The sequence below is a fragment of the Erigeron canadensis genome, chromosome 9 (genome assembly GCF_010389155.1).
Source record: "Erigeron canadensis isolate Cc75 chromosome 9, C_canadensis_v1, whole genome shotgun sequence".
Classification (NCBI taxonomy): domain Eukaryota; kingdom Viridiplantae; phylum Streptophyta; class Magnoliopsida; order Asterales; family Asteraceae; genus Erigeron; species Erigeron canadensis.
The window spans coordinates 30789634-30806609 of record NC_057769.1 but is presented as its reverse complement, the minus strand read 5'-3'; the positions used below and the strand labels follow the sequence as shown (position 1 = coordinate 30806609).

The following is a 16976-nucleotide window of genomic DNA, read 5'->3' as shown; positions in this document are numbered from 1 at the left end:
TCATGTTGTGTAGTATAGTATACGCAGCGACGACTTCTTCTCCTTTGTCCATAGCCGGAGGGGACGGTCCAAGATCTTCCATTTTCCCTTGAGAACACCAAACGCTCGCTCAACATCCTTTCTTGCAGTCTCTTGTAGTTTTTTATATTTCTTTTCATCTTGTTCCACTGGATGAGGATAAGCTTTAACAAACGCTGCCCACCTAGGATAGATTCCATCGGTAAGGTAGTAACCGCGCTTATAATCATGTCCATTTACGCTAAATGAACTGTCTGACGCGGATCCATTACGCTCGTTTTGAAACAACGGCGACTGGTGCAAAACATTGACATCGTTGTTCGATCCAGCAGGACCGAAAAACGAATGCCAAATCCACAAGTCATAAGAAGCAACACATTCAATCATAATAGTAGGTACCTTGTGATCACCCTTCGTGTATTGCCCTTATAAGTGTCTAGGGCACATCCTCCATTCGATGTGTGTACAATCAGGACTACCAAGCATTCCTGGAATGTGGTGTCTTTCTTCATGGGCTTGTGTGATGAGAGCAACGTCATGAGATGTCGACCTACGTAAGAACTCCTTTTGATATAAATTGACGACCGCATCACAAAAGTACTCCATGGTATCGCGTCCTGTTCTAGCAGCCATACATAAATACTCGTCATACGCGTCTGAAGGTTCACTCGTAGACAGTTGCTTGATCGCCGATGTGCACTTTTGAAGAGCGCTGCAACTTTTTTTACCCCGTGCGTCGTACCCCTCTTGAAAGTAACTAAAATTAGCTTCAATATCACCAACAATCTTCAAAAATAACCTCTTGCTCATGCGAAAACGATGACGAAAAAATGGTTCGTCAAACTTTGAGTCTTCAACAAAGTAGTCACGCATTAGTATCGCGTGAGCTTCTTCCCGGTGTCGATCAACAAAGAGTCTTCAAGCTCGGCATGCACTTGATTAAAAAACTGAAAAGTACTCCTCGTAGACGAATCGTCTAACTCCGGTGGAACACAAAATGAAGAAGATGAGTAAGAGGAATCTATTTTTTAGTAGTGTGGTGTTTTTTTTTGGTGGAAGTGTGAAGATATGGTTTTGTTTGGTGATGTTTTTGGTTAAAAAAGAGGTGTATTTATAGATAAATAGGTAGGAGAAATTTTTTTTTTTTTTAATTGAGTTTAAACGGTCAAAAGAGGCTGGACCCCACCTCCCACGCTCCCCTCCAACGGTCGAAAGTTGCCATGCCTCGCAGGGCTTTTAACCCGCCAGCCCCCATGCCGCTACCATGCCATCTTGATGGCGGCGGTGTTGCTTCGGCGACATGGCCATGCCAGGTGCATGTCGTCCACCACTCATCCCCCCCTTAGCAATTCATATATTTATATACCTATTGAAAATAAAAATATGAATATTATTATTATGATGTAATATATTTGGATCAGGTATACGGGTTCGGGCCAGGTTTCGGGTATACGGGTCGGGTATGCGGGTATCGATCTAAAACTGTCCCCGGACCCGCGAAAAATATTAAAATCATCCCCATACCCGGCCTAAGACCCGCATAACCGGACCCAGACCGACCCAAAAATGTCGGGTTTCGGATTTTCTCATTGGGTACGGTTTTTTTTGCCATCCCTACGTGACGTGGATATTTTTTTGATTACGTGACATTGTTTATTTATTTATCATGTAATTTTTATCTTCCATGTCATCCCCCCTCCCCCCCAAAAAAATGACATGGCTCCGTTTCAGTTTTGGTTCCAGCAATGTATTTCTTCACGTTGTCTTCTTCTGAAGTTAATTTTAGTATGATTTCAGTTGAGTCTCTTCCATTTTCAAGCATTGAAAAGTTGTGTTTGAAGATCTAGCTCTTCTTTGTCTATCTCAAGATTTAAAATCTCAAAATTTAGATGGCAAAACGTCATCGTTTTCTCTCTGGGAGGGAGATCCCGAGGATGTTCAAGGTGAAACGACAGTTTCATAGGCCAGATTTGGCCGTTTAAGAAGAGTTTATCAGCAGGGCACATAGATCTATGTGGTGGCGGTCTAGAGATTAGCTCAAACTCGAACAAACCGTCGTCGGTTTCTAAATTAGTTAAAGAATTCGAAGAAGAAAGCACCTCTTACTCCAACACCGCCGTCGTCGGTGTTAGCGTAATCCGAGAATAGATGAAAGTTCATTGTTAAAAAGTTAGATTTTTAAAGGTCACTGCTATTTTCGTGAATTGGGTGAAAGGTGCTTTCTTTTTTCTGCAGTTATAAAGAATGTCACGTCATTAAAAAATTAAAAAATGTCCATGTCACCATGTATGCGTGTCAAATGTTACTATTTTCGGTGATAAATGAAAGGTCATTTGCTAATAAAATAAAATTTTTAAAAGTCACAGAAGTGTCAAATGTTACTTTTCCACACTGATCATACCCAAAGTTCCACTTTCACTCGGACCATACCTATCACTAACGGCCGTCTATTTGGCTATTAAGTCAAGCCACGTGTCATGCACATGAGGTATCAAACACGTAATTTCATGTATACTTCAGGTATTAACCATGTAATTTACCGTAAAAATAATTATTAAGAATTTTAGAGTTTTCTTTATTTTATTTTTTTTTATTTTCCAAAGAAATATTTTTTTTACGTTTTTCATTGAATTTTTTTTTGTCTTTTTAAAAACGACATTCTAACATATGTGTACTTCTAAATTACACATATTTGAGATAAAACTTAATATTTTCGAAAAAAACCTCTACAGTTTTCATTATTATTATTATTATTATTATTATTATTATTATTATTATTATTATTATTATTATTATTACAACTATGCATCTAAAGTTTTTTTATTATTAATTTCTTCTTCTTCTTATTATTATTTATTATATTGATGAAACAAGGACGAGAATAATGCGGATGCTATCATTTTTTATTTTTATTTTTCCATTTTTAAAACTTATTTGTATCATTTTTTGTTTTTGATTTTCTTATTTTTACAACTTATTTGTATGTTTTTTTTAATGAAAATTATTTAAAAAAATAATATAAAAATTTATATATATATATAATGAAATATCATATATATCTAACTTAATAAATGAATATAAATAAAACTTAAAAAAAATAATAACTAGTTTTAGAGTAATTTACACGGATGATACCTGAAATATACATAAAATTACGTATTTGATACCTCAAATGCATGACATGTGGTTTGACTTAACGACCAAATAGACGGGCGTTAGTGATAGGTATGGTGCGAGTGAAGGTGGAACTTTGGGTATGATCAATGTGGAAAAGTACAAGTTTAAGTATGGTCTGAATGGAAATTCAAAAGTTTGTATCAAAAGAGTAATTTGGGGCAGCTCCGTAAAATTTACTCTAAAATTAAAGATATTTCTCTTCTGTCATACGTCTCGTTATAATCACCAGATCTATCATCATTGAAAAAAAATAATCCCAAGTATCACTAAAATCATCATATTTATTCATACAACATTTTTTCCCCGACTCTTTCTCATAAAAAAAAAGTAACGTAAATCAAATTTACAACATCTCAAACACTAATCATTATTATTGATAGATTTACCACCATTATTATAAAAACTAAACATAATTATCAATTGCCAACCACTGGGTTAAGCCTTAGTGGTCAGGGGTGTTTCACTAAAACTGCTACGCGGGCCCTGGAAAGTTTACTCCAAGGTCTTGAGTTCGAGTCTTGGTAGGTTATCCTCGACGGTATTTTTTAATTAAGGAGGTGATATGGTGGGAAAGATTATTTAAGATCCGCTTAGTGCGAGACCTTTTCGTTGTGCAATTAGCGTTACCACTATGTCTAATTTCTAAAATAAAATCACCCTCTCATCTATATTCACTAGTTAAGTACTCGTATCAATATAAATATACAAATTACAATTAACTAATATTTTGAAAAATATATATTAGTGAAATAGTTTATTAGTTTTAGACAATAACCAACTACACTTAGGTGAGTTGACCAGGGGTATCTTCTAAATCCACTATGTGGGCCCCGGAGGTGAGTTTTCCCCAAGATCTCGGGTTCGAATAATGAGTTTCTCATCTCAAGGTATTTTCCATGAGGAGGGGATTGGAGGTTTAGCGATTTATTAGTTAAAATTATCTTTAACACGTCTGAATGGAGACTAACTTTAAAAAAAAATTAGTTTTAGACAATCAAGAAGATACTCATAATTTCTTTTCTCGATTTTCTGAACACCCCTTCGAATACTTCTCGAATACTTTCTCATTTTATAGAATAAAAAAAGGGTGCTAGTACTTTTTCTTATTATCACCTTTTTTGTGTTCTGCCTGTTTATATTAAAAAAGAAACTGATCCTCGAAAGCCATTTTGTTTTTGTTTTTGTTTGTGTGGCACTCCATTTCATTCCGTTCCAACATGTCAATTTCTCGAAATATTTCTCCGATTTAAGCCCTAATTTTATTTAGCAAAACGGATACAAAAGGAGGGTGTTTTTGTTGTGGAAACAAAGAACACCCACCAAGTGTTCGACGAATTTCCTCACACAAGTTTAGGTATGATCCTTTATGAGTTCATCCTTTTTGTTTTTCCCTAGTTTTTGTAAATGTTATTATTATTATTATCATACATGTATTAATGGGTCACGGGTAATGATTTTTTTTGGAAGTTTTTTTCTTTTCTTTACATTTCCATTTAGGTAATGTGTTAATGGAAGTTCAATTTATTTATTTATTTATTATTATTTTTTTTGAGAATGGGGTAATGAATAGGTGTGTTGAAATGGAGATAGTTTTATCAGTTTAGGTTATCCGGGGAGGGCGAGTCGATAATTGCGGCCTAACAACTGTTTCTGAATCTTTCCCTGGACACTTTGAGAAGGGTCGAACTTGAGACCTCTAGTAAAGACGTTAGGTTGCCTGACCACTAGGCCACATTGGTGGTGGTTTGTTTGACTTAACTTATATCGAGGCGTATTGGCATATTTGGGTTCCATTTATATTCGACAAACTCAATATTTGTGGTTTATTTTCTAGCTTATTATCATTTAGAGTTTGAAATTAAGCACGTAAGCCAAAAGTACGTCGCAAATAATGGGTTTATACACGATAAGCCAAACTCTAATAAGCCATTTAGTTTCAAAAAATAGTTAGGCCAAATACCTCCAAAAAATGTAAGCTTGCAAATGTAAAGCTTTGCCAAAATTTGGGTTTAGTGGGTGTTTGGCTTAGATAAATTGAGAAGCTTATGGTGTTATTAGAACACAATAAGCTATATTTTTTTCCAAACAACTTAAGAGTTTATTGAGGTGGCACTTATTGGACTTGGTAAGCTATTTTTAAAAGGACTGACGGGAAGCTATTAAACATGTACGTATTGAGCTACCAGGCTTTTTCCTTTTATTTCAAATAGGCTAACCGAAAATTGTATGGGTAGGCTACACGAGAACGGGATGAATATCTCTTGGAATGTTTTAAGAACATGGCATTTAAGAAATTAGTACATAGACATTTGTGTTTGAACCCTAACCTGGGATTAAGTTACATCTTAACATAGTTATAAACCAATATATTGTATTTACTATCTGATTGTTAAAGAGTATTAGTTTTCTTTTTTCTTTTTTACTTTGCTGTATTATTTTGCATATATACGTTGATTCTAATTTTGTTGCATGGACCTCTACATCTGCAGTTTCCACGTATGGCAAAGAAGAGAAATGCATCCAATGCTTTAGTGTCAGGATCAGCTGAAGCTTCGGGTTTAAGAAGGTCAGGTAGAGAAACTCTATCCAAGAAACAAGCCACTGCTGGTCCTTCAAATACTCGAAATCTAGAAGAGAGTGAACAGCCATCACCAAATCCATCTCCAGCTAAGAAAAAACCAGAGAATATTGAAAATCCGACGCGACCAAGTCCTTTGAGGAGGTCTGATAGAGGCAAAAAGATGGCTGAGGTTTCTGGTTTACCGGACATTAAGTCAAAGAAAAAGAAAAGCGCAAACAGTGCAACGCATTGTGCAGGGGATGTTAACGAAGTTAAGGAAAATGGAAGGCAGGATTCAAATGTGAGTGATAGGAAAAGGAAGAGATTCACCATTCATCATTATAAAGCCTCATTCCGACCTCAACGAAAACGATTTGATATAGGTGACCAAGTATATTTGTCTTCCTATTTTTTAGAATTCCTTTCATAGTTTGAAAATATAACACTTCTCTTTACAAAGGCTTAAAGCTTGCTATTTAACAAAAAAAATAATCTTACAAGAAGTAAAATTTTTTGTTGAACAAAATGTTTTCTGTTTTGATAAAAATCGATTTTCAAAATTTCCGATAAATCTGATGCCTAATGGACACACCTTTAATCTAAAAAGTTGATATGATTTCAGCAAGTTCCTTTATATCAGTCTCTTTTATGGTTGACACCCTTTTCTTTATTGGCACACAGTTGAACACAAGGATACAGAAGAAGGGAAAGACAAGTCACCTCAGGCAAATATTAGCAATAACGAAGGTACTGCTTTTTTTTATAATCACTAGAAGTCTTTAGATTGTTATATTCTTCTTTCTTTTCTTTGTAAAAGCATTTAAATTGTTATCTTTGTTTCACGTTTCCTGCTTTCCTGTACTTCTTGCTTTGTGCGAAGAGAGGTGTGTGTTGTCTTTATCAGTGTTTTATTAAATTTGTTCAATATATTTCTGCGTGTTTAGACATGGACAAGGACCTGAAAAGCCTAAAAGTAGCTGATCAAACTGTAGCTGCAGATTCTGAATGTCAGCAGATGAACAGTTTTACAGAAGGTCCTAAAGTGTCACTAAGTAGCAGAAGAGTTCAAGGGATTCCTGATAAAGATCAAAAAATGTTTTTGGCAGGAAGTTCGATGGTTTTGCAACAAGTAGATCATATAGGCTGTCCCTCACGAACAAAATCAAATGATGGCAAGTTCAGTGAAATTGGTAATGCGGAAATGGATACAAAATCAAACGATGCGAAGTTTACTGAAAGTGGTAATGTGGAGAAAGAGATTGGGGACAATTTATCACTATCTAATAAGAAATTAGCTGATGGTGATAACCACATCTCTAACACATCATCATTTATGTAAGTCTGGTGTTTCTTTAAAACCACATGTTTTTTGGTTACAAATTTGTGAAATTCATGGTTGTTGATACTTCTGTGAAGTTATTTTATATGTTGGTTATTATTATCGCATGTTTTGTCTTTTTTGGTGAGAATTAGAGAATGCAAGAGTTGATATTTGATCTTGAGCATGAAAAGTGAGTTTTCTGATTAGGCTATATATGGACGGAGTCATTTCTTTTTTTCGTGGTGTTTTTTTGGTTTATCTAATCAAACTCTCTTATGATATATAGTTTTAGAACATCAGTGAGCGCCATTTAAAGATGCATTTATGATTTAAACTTTTAATTTAGTCATGATCCTATCTTGCCTGTTTCGTTTGTATTATATTTCTATTCACCCTCTGCCTATGTATATAATCCTTGTTTCTTCTCATTGAATAGACAAGATTAAAACAATAATTATTTATTGGTGTACTTTAGTCCTGCCTACAGTGATTAGTTACTCTTCTGCTGCAGGGTCAACCATGATTTAGAGAATCACCAGGAATGTGACTCCTGTGACAAGGTTGGTTAATTATTTGATGTGTTTTTCATCTACTACCTGTAAATCGTTGAATGTATCACATTTTTTATTTGTTATTATATTTAAAGCTATTAAAAGAAGAGATCAATTTAAAATGTCTACAATCATTAGAAAGCGAGAACATGTTTCTATATATTTAGATTAGTAGGCTCATTAGAAGTTTCTTGTTTTAATTTTTGAAATAGGTAACAAGCACATGCAAAGCAGATGCTGTTATGGTGAATGCAGAAAATGATTATGCTGCTACCAGTTTGCAGAATTCTGGAAGTACGTACATCTCTTCAAAGTTTGTAGAATTTTGGGTTCCTGTTCAGATATCAAATGTTCAGCTTGAGCAGTATTGTGCTACCCTGCTTTCTAAAGCTATGAATCTTCAATCGTGCTCAAAAGATACTCTTGGGGCCCTTAGTGATGTATTTGTCTCCAACCAGAAGGTTTTTTCTTGCACAATTGTTTCCAAATCAATCTATAGTTTATATCTAAAGCTTTAATGCAAGGGTTTTTACCTTCACTATATTAATGCTCCAGTTTGCATTATTTAACTAGCTACATTGTTGCAAGTTGTGGAAGGAGGTTTGTTTTGATTGGAACATTCAGTGTGATATGTGAGTTTTCGTCTGTAACGTGTTCAGAATCACTTGGTTCTAGTAAAATACCATTTCATACTACATGTTCATAAATAGTGTTTTTGGCTTGAACAATGTCACGGTACAGTAGTTCCCGATATTGAGCACTTCAAGAGTTGAATTATGTAGACCTTGGATTTATGTTTGTTACCTTGCATTTTCACAAGTTCAGATGGTTGGAAATGTTGATTGTTTCATTTTTATACGTCTAGTCTGTTGCCAGTTTGACGCAGTTCGCATTGAGTCAATGCAAATGCTTTTTCCTGGTTAACAAGGGGTTTAAACACCCCTAATAACTGTTTAGGCATTATTTTATGTTTGTTAAGACAGATCCATCTTTCTAGATATATAGTAAGATTAGAATGATAATTGATAATCACCTGTCTGCTTATGCATATGAGATCGCATTTTTTTCTCAAACAAATTCTAGCTAACACCGTTAACTGAAATAAAGAACATATTTTAGTGACAATGACTCATTTTTGTACCTTCGTATTTTATTTGACCGTTTTTTGTCCAAGTCCCACCACACTGCAACTCTTTTGCAAACTTCTATTAAAGTTTGTCACTTAACACGCCTCCTTGAAAACATGCCCTGAACAATGAAAAGTTTTTTAAATGTTGCAACTGTCATTTAAATAGTAAACGCTGCTTGTTATCAGATGTATATTATTGATCTGTTTTTTTGCCCATTGTAGTGCTGTAATCACCCCTTCCTCGTGGATCCAGATATTGAAAACCTGATTACGAAGGATCTTGAACCTAGTATGATGTTTGATGCTAGCATAAAAGCAAGCGGCAAACTATGTTTTCTTGACCACATACTGCCAGAGGTTAGAAAACGTCAACAAAGAGTGCTAGTTCTTTTCCAGGTATAAATTTATGATTTTGTAATAATCTTTTTTTTTTTTTTGCTTAAGGCGTTAAGCCTACCGTAACCAAGTCCCTTATTGGTCCATAACATGGGAATTGAATTTAGAAATCATAGCATTTCAATAAAGAAGGGTTTTTTGTAATTCTAAGCTGTAATATGTATCTAACTCAATTATGAAACTGTTTTTTTGAATATAGCCTACACGTGGCCCCTTAAATAAGAAAGTTTCCATTGGAAGCATACTAGAAGATTATGTCGTTCGGCGATTTGGTCAAGAATCTTATGAAATTGTGGATGGGTCTACCTCGTCGAAAAAGCAAGCTGCTTCAAACAAATTCAATAGAGAAATGAGTAGATTTATCTTCTTACTAGAGTCTCGTGCGTGTAGTCAGAGCATCAAATTATCGTCCGTAGATATTATAATTATATTTGACAGCGATTTGATTCCCGCAACTGATCTAAGGGCATTGCAAAAAGTAAATATTGATTCTCAGTCAGAACCTATAATGATTTTCCGCTTATATTCTTCATCCACGCTGGAAGAGAAAATACTTAAACTTGCTGAGCAAAATGTGGCTATTGATATCCGATCGCAGACTTTAAGGAGTAATTATGATGCCTTACTCACTTGGGGGGCGCCAGAGTTGTTCAACAAACTCACTGAGTTTCATACTGCATCTCTCTGGAACATCTCCTCTGATGGTTCCTTAACTAATGATGCGGTGGAGGAGTTTTTAAACATAGTGTCTCACAAATCCAAAAGCAGGGATTCAGTTAAATCACTGATCACAGGAGTTCAAAATTTTGGAATCTATGGTAAAAATATCCCTTTGCATAGTGCGATAAAAACCCACTTATCACATGGGGAGCATCCTCATGTATTTTGGAGAAATTTGTTGGAAGGACGGAATCCACTTTGGAAATTTATACCTGAGTCGACCCCACGGCAAAGAAAACGGCCCATTTACTCTTCGGACTCAGACAAAGAAAGTGGTATGGATGGTGGTGGAGTTAAGACACGTCGGAGGACGGTGATTAGTACCATTGAGCAAGGTCAGTGGAAGCCTACAATTGAAGGGGGGTCTAGTGGGATATATGAAGGTAAGTGGACAATATGTCTCTGTAAATATATTTATTATTTTATTTAATGTAATGACTTCTAGATTAAAAAATTGATATATTATTATTTCAGGGGGTTCTGTGCCTCCAGTCCATAACGAGTCTCAATCATCCTCTGGTGTTCCTACAGCAGTCATTAATGATACGAGTCTTCATGATCTCTTAAAGCCTACTGTGTCTGAGCTCTGTAGTGTTCTTAAATTCTCGGTATGTTTCTGATATTGATTTTTGAAATTTTGGATACAGGCTGGTTGGGTAATGGTCACAACAGGTTTAGGTTGATATGTGCCACTTTTAGTTTTGTTGAAACGTGCCGGAGTCCATTTATCTGTATCTAATATTAAGGCATGGTGAATAGTTATTTAGGGTGTCATATGCATTAAGAATAGACTTTGCATGTCTTTCGACCCACTCCGCTCTGTTAGCCAAGTGTTTCCGTTATATACATTTGGGATTCCATTAATTGGATTGAAATCGCCACCTCTAAGTTGGGATTACTCATAGCTCTTAGGAAAGTCATGTACATAAATCTGACATTACTGTTTACGAATTTGTTAGTTTGATTACTTGCTATCTTATGGGTGTGAATGTTTGTTAGTTGAGATAAATGAGCTTGTTATCATTGTTAATTTGTTATCCTGTTGTAATGCTTATGTCAATAAAAATTTTAGTTCATTTCTTCGACTGTAAATGCAGGAGGATGTCACAGTCATAGTTGAAAGATTTCTTAAATTTGTGCTTGAGAAATTTCGTGTTAGCAAGGAACACACAAGTGCATTACACGCTTTTATGATATCACTGGTATGAGAATTTGGCTAGGATATACTTTTTTCCCGTTTACAATGTATATACTGACATGATTTCTTCATGTTTTAGTGTTGGGTCGGTGCTTCATTGGCGCAATACAATATTGATAGGAGAGAGTCCTTTGCTCTTGCAGCGAAGTTCTTGAATTTCAGCTGCTCATATGAAGAAGCAGACAAGGTACACAAAAAGTTGGAACAAGGAGCAAAAGATTTATTCTTACAGCACACAGAAATACTTGATGCCTTAGAAGAGTGTATTCGCAAACCTCAAGAGAATGTTGAAGGTAGGACTATAAGCACTGATACGTTACATGCCGCCGAAGGCAACAATGAAGTCAGTCATAATGATGTGGGGTCATATGTGGACTCAGCTGAGGCGTCAACACCAGCTGACAAGTACAATGAAAAGAATATTGAGAATAACAATACTAGGCCTTATACATCATCACATGCATTTGAAGACCATGATGACCTTTGTGGTTCTAAGAATAATAATCGTAATAATTCACTATCTGCAGATGTATCACTGCACAAAACTGCTTCCGTTCAGCCATCTGGTATGCCGCCTTCAGATAATACAATGGAAAGAGTTCTGGTAGGTTTTTTTTGCATTTTCAAATTTTATAATTTGTGCTTTGTACATATAATAACTATATTCTAAACTTATTTTGGTCTTTTTCAGGAAGTTGAAAACATGTTTCATCAATTTCAACAACCTCTAGACACCGGAGTTCAAGATAAAAACGGGCAAACTGATCTTATCTCATTATCTGAAACTACTACAGCTCATCATGAATCATCTAATGAAGATCTTTCTAGAAAGGTCCAAAACGAGATCGATGAGTTTAACAAAGACTGGGATGAGAAAAGGGCAATTATAGAGAATGAGTACAATGTGGATGGAGCAATTACTCGCATTCTGTATAAAAATAATCCCTCTGTAAGATCAGAAAAGCTAAATATGTCAAAAAAGAAATATATTGACAAATTGAATGAACACGAAAGATTGAAGGAGATTCACCTCAAAGATCTAAAAGCAAAACTACTGCCAGTTAATGAGGAACTTCCTTTACATGTGTCCCAACATGAGGTGGCCCCTAGTTTATGTGAAAACCCGATCGAAGCACAAAGTCATGATGAACCTGATCATGATGCTAATGTTAGTATCCCAAATGTGACGGAAGGTGATGATGCTGATAAAGTTGAGTCTACACGCTCTCATACCCCTGATAAACAGATGGCTGATGCGTCTGTATCAAAGGAACCAGTTGGAGAAATACCAGCACAACAAAATGATGACATGGCTGTAGCTGATTTAACAGTATTAAGTGAACCTGTTACAGAAATTCCAGCTCAACGGCATGATGACATGACACATGATGTGGCTGTCGAAACTTTCTTGACTGAGATGGAAGTTCCGCTAGTTGATTCCAACAAAGAACATGCTCATTTAGGCGGTAACTGTCCTGACAGGTCACATGCCAGCGGAGATTGCGACGAGACTACTCCCAATGATGTGGTGCCAGATGTCGACTTGCAGGAGATGAGAATGCCAGGTGGAAGCTGTGACAAGGAGAATGCTGAAGACAGGATTATAAGCCCAGATACATTACATGCCGCTGAAGGCAACAATGAAGTCAGTCATAATGATGTGGGGTCACATGTGCACTCAGCTGAGGCGTCAACCCCAGCTGATAAAATTGAGTCTGCAAGTTCTCATACCCCTGATAAACAGACAGCTGATGCGACTGTCCCAAGTGAACCAGTTGCAGAAATACTAGCACAACAAAATGATGACATGGAGATTGACATGGCAGTAGATGATGCAACAGTATTATGTAAGCTTGTGTCAGAGGTTCCTGCTCGACAGCTTGATGACATGATGGGTGATATGGCGGTAAATACTGACTTGAGTGAGATGGAAATGTTGCTAGTTGATTCCAACAAAGAGCATGCTAGTTTAGGCGGTAACTGTCTTGACAGGTCACATGCCAGAGAAGATGGGGACAAGACTGCTCCCAATGATGTGGTGCCAGATGTCAACTCTGAGGAGATGGGAATGCCAGATGGAAACTGTGAACAAGAGAGTGCTGAAGATAGGACTATTAGCGCTGATACATTACATGCTGCTGAGGGCAACAATGAAGTCAGTCATACTGATGTGGGGTCACATGTGGACTCAGCTCAGGCGTTAAAGCCAGCCGACAACTACAATGAAGAGAATATTGGAGATAACGATGCCAGGCCTGATACATCATCACATGCATTTGAAGACAATGATGATCTGTGTGGTTCTAATAATAATAATTCACTATCTGCAGATGTATTATCGGACAAAACTCTTTTGGTTCGTGCATCTCCTACGCCGCCTTCAGATCATACAATGCAAACAATTCTGGTAGTTACATTTTCAAATTTCATCATCTGTGCCACGTAAATATGGTAGCTATGATCTAAGCTTATTTTGGACTTCTTTAGGAAATTGAAAACGTGTCTCAGCAAGTTCAACAACCTCCAGACACTGGAGTTCAAGATAAAGACGGGCAAGTTGATCTTAGCTCGTTAGCTGAAACTACTACTGGTCAACCTGGTGAAATCACTCTAGAAGACTCGCCACTTGATTCTCATAATGAAATGATGTTGCCGTCATCCACATATCCACTGGTTCTTCAGAATCACTCTAATATTCTTCCACCGAGTGGGCTTTTTGTTGAACATTCAACCGAGCCGACCGTTATTGTGTCACAATCTGGAGAAAGTTTGGAAGAGCATCCTATTGCTGCTGAGACACTTCTTGGGGAACATGAGTCTAATTTGCCTTCATCTGATGCACCGCCACTGCCATCACCCATTAATCCCATAGATAGGTCCAATTTCCTCAACCAAGTGGGGGCACGAACGCCAAATTATGGCGATCCACTTCAAGTCGAAGAGGAGCAGTTACGTATAGAAAATCATAATGTCACCCAGTCCTATGAGGTCAATGTAAGTCTTGAGCTTGATTCATATCCAACTCATAGTGAGATTTTTTTTTTTTTTTTGGTCTTCATAATGCTGTTGGGTTTTTATTTGTGCAGAGACAAAGACTAAACTCTGATTGTGAAAAGGAAATTAAAGAAGCGATTGCTCAAATATGTCTCAAATATGAAGCTATGCAAAAAGAAGCAGATGCAGCTTTCCACGCAAAAAGGAAGGAACTTGATACCTATCTTAAGAGAGTGCTCATGAATAAGATATTAGCCTCGGCTTTCCGGGCTAAGTGCCAAGATCTTACTCCTCCCGTACGTTTCGGAATGCAGCAAGGTATGCATATACTCGTATTTGTTTTTCCTATGTATGCTTTTGTTTGAGATACAACTGCAGAAAAGCCCAGTGACGAAATAATTGATTATTTCGTATGTTTATTATATTGTCACTACATGTATTTTGTTGCAACTACTTTTCATGTTTGTATTATTTGGACAAAAACACAAGTATGAGCTTGAATCAATTTCTGGAAAATGAACACTTTTCCCTTGTCCCAAACAAAGAACTGGCCTTTCAAATTAGATTAAAACCTAGCACTCTAAAATCTTGATATTTATGTGTCCTTCTAATTTTCATTTGTTTCTATTTTCAAAATGTTCTTATTTGTGCTGGTATAAATATCAATTTTTTTCCTGAACACTAAAAGAAGTTCAATTTGAGTATGTGGAACTCAAACCTCAGATGTTCATTCCTTTTATTGTGAGGGTGGTTTATTATCACTGCACTCGTTTTTAATGTTAAACCATGGTATTTAGTTTTTGTTCTTTTTAAAGCTGAGTTGAATACCTCATTTTGTATTGTATATTGATTAAATCCACAAAATAGAAGAAATACAGGAGATTATTGGAGTTGTCCATCATTAACAGATCTTAATCATCCTTCTTTGCAGTGTCTCAACCTGGATTAATGCAGCAACTGCATAGGGTCTCTGGACCGTCTTCTGTGAGGCTTTCCCCTGTCATTGCTTCAACATCGTCTGGCCAAGCTTCTGGAAGCCAGCAGACCACACCACCACCTTCACTGCCGAGGTCACTGCCACCGCAACCGCCCCTTCAGATTGTTCACCATCCAGAAGCTCTCTTCTCGAGCACACCAAGCCGATCACAACATTGCACCAACCTCCGAGCTCCTTCCACTTCATCCATCAGGCCATCACCTAATACTAACCCTCCCATCAACAGCATTTCGACTAGACCTTTGGCTAACATAGATCCCACTAGCCCTTCTACTGCGCCTACAAGACCACCGCCTATTGCTAACACAATTCCCCCAACCACACCTACCACTAATAGACCGCCACCTGTCATTAACACAATTACCCCCTCAACCACACCTACCACTGGCAGACTGGCACCTGGCATCAACTCAATTTCCCCTTCAAGCACACCTACTAATAGCCGACCACAACCTTTCAGCAGACCAAATATCCCTTCAAGTACGTCAAACCGTCCATCCCCTGGCGTCAACCCGGTTAATTCCTCTAGCACTCAAAACAGATCACCATACATTATCAACACTGCCGACATGTCTGCTGCGAATCTACGAATAAATGCCGAAACCCGTGGTCAAAACTCACTTGTTAGGCCTGTAGCAAATGATGAAGCAACTCCGCGTACGCAATCCATGCCTGGCAGTGAAATCCGTTCTGGGGCCCCACCTATGCGATCTGCAGTCAGTAGTGAATTCCGTGCTCCGGCCCCACATATGCGATCTATGGCCAGCAGCGGAATTCGTGCCCCAGCCCCCCATATGCGATCATTTAGATCTACATCTGAATTTGCAACTCAGCAAGGGACGCCTCAAGGTCCGCATAATCGACCACTCAGATCCCAATCGCTGGTCCCATCATCCTCGCAACAATTGCTGCCAAGCACCTCATCTATGCATCCCCATCCTTCGAACTACATACCATTACAACGAATTCCATCGAGTGGAGGACCATCATTGACGTCTACTGGTAATTCGAATGTCGTTATGGATAATGATGCTCGTTTTCCAACGCCACCTGACTTATCACAGTCTAACTTTATGGACCTAACCAATGTCTACCAAGAGGGCGCTACACGCTCTTCTGGCCATGATCTTGTTTGTTTGTCCGATGATGAGTAACTAGTATATTACTATTATCTAGTATTATATATATATATTATATCTATAGGTTGTAAAAAATTTGCATGAAGGGTTTCACTTGTAGTGGCCAAAACAATTAATTTCTCAAAGAATAGGAGGAAGCACTTGTTCTTTGTAGAAAAGGAATGCTGGAGAATTATCTCTCTTTTTGTCAACGCAGTTCTTTTCAAGAAGCTATAGTTCGGTCAGTGTCGGTGCATTGTTTATAATGGCAATCTTTTCTTTTTTTTCTTTTTTTTTAAGACTTAGGAGGTGCCTTATGCCTCGGAGGACCAGTCTTAATCAGCGCCACATCAGCAAAAAACCATCTAAGGACTAATCCCTTTAAAACCAACCTTATACCCAAAACTAGTCTTGGACCAATCAAAAATCCATAAAAAGGTAAATTTTTTACTCAAACTTCCTGATAAGGGGAACTTATTTATGTTTCGTTTATTAAAAGGATTTCATTTCTAAAAAGTTCTTAATAAAGGCAATATCGTTAGTTTTTATTGTTAATTACCCGTTAAGTGTAACATTATCATGCCATGTCATTAAAAAGTCCACATAGACTTGAGGATGATGTTATCTACAAAATTCTTTTTATCTTTTCTTAGTTATGTTATCCGTGATTAAATCAATATCAATATATACTACATACAAGGTTTTTTAACCACGCGATGCGTAACTGTTGAATTGATTTTTTAAAATTTTTAATATATAGTTTGAACGTGGTGTTTATTTTTGTAGCTACGTGAATA

General features: G+C 37.0%; 3 protein-coding genes across 4 annotated transcripts; 1 reads left to right on the top strand and 2 right to left on the bottom strand.

The window, feature by feature from the left end:
* LOC122583559 lies at window positions 1-405 on the bottom strand. The gene has a single exon (XM_043755951.1). The coding sequence runs from the start codon at window positions 403-405 to the stop codon at window positions 1-3; it is 405 nt and encodes a 134-aa protein (XP_043611886.1).
* A 39-nt stretch (window positions 406-444) lies between these two features.
* On the bottom strand, window positions 445-891 carry LOC122583558. Its single transcript, XM_043755950.1, has one exon. It carries the CDS (start codon window positions 889-891, stop codon window positions 445-447), a length of 447 nt encoding a protein of 148 aa, XP_043611885.1.
* A 3432-nt stretch (window positions 892-4323) lies between these two features.
* On the top strand, window positions 4324-16409 carry LOC122581331 (helicase protein MOM1-like). 2 transcript variants are annotated; one of them, XM_043753544.1, is made up of 15 exons: window positions 4324-4549; window positions 5685-6138; window positions 6437-6502; window positions 6700-7090; window positions 7588-7636; window positions 7840-8088; window positions 8979-9152; window positions 9352-10255; window positions 10347-10480; window positions 10970-11074; window positions 11150-11674; window positions 11762-13477; window positions 13558-14064; window positions 14157-14382; window positions 14996-16409. In XM_043753544.1, the coding sequence occupies exons 2-15, from the start codon at window positions 5694-5696 to the stop codon at window positions 16213-16215; spliced, it is 6711 nt and encodes a 2236-aa protein (XP_043609479.1). In that variant the 5' UTR covers window positions 4324-4549; window positions 5685-5693; the 3' UTR covers window positions 16216-16409. The 2 variants fall into 2 exon arrangements, with proteins under 2 accessions (XP_043609479.1, XP_043609480.1); XM_043753545.1 differs by lacking the exon at window positions 4324-4549 and having other exon boundaries at window positions 5989-6056.
* Window positions 16410-16976: the final 567 nt, after the last annotated feature.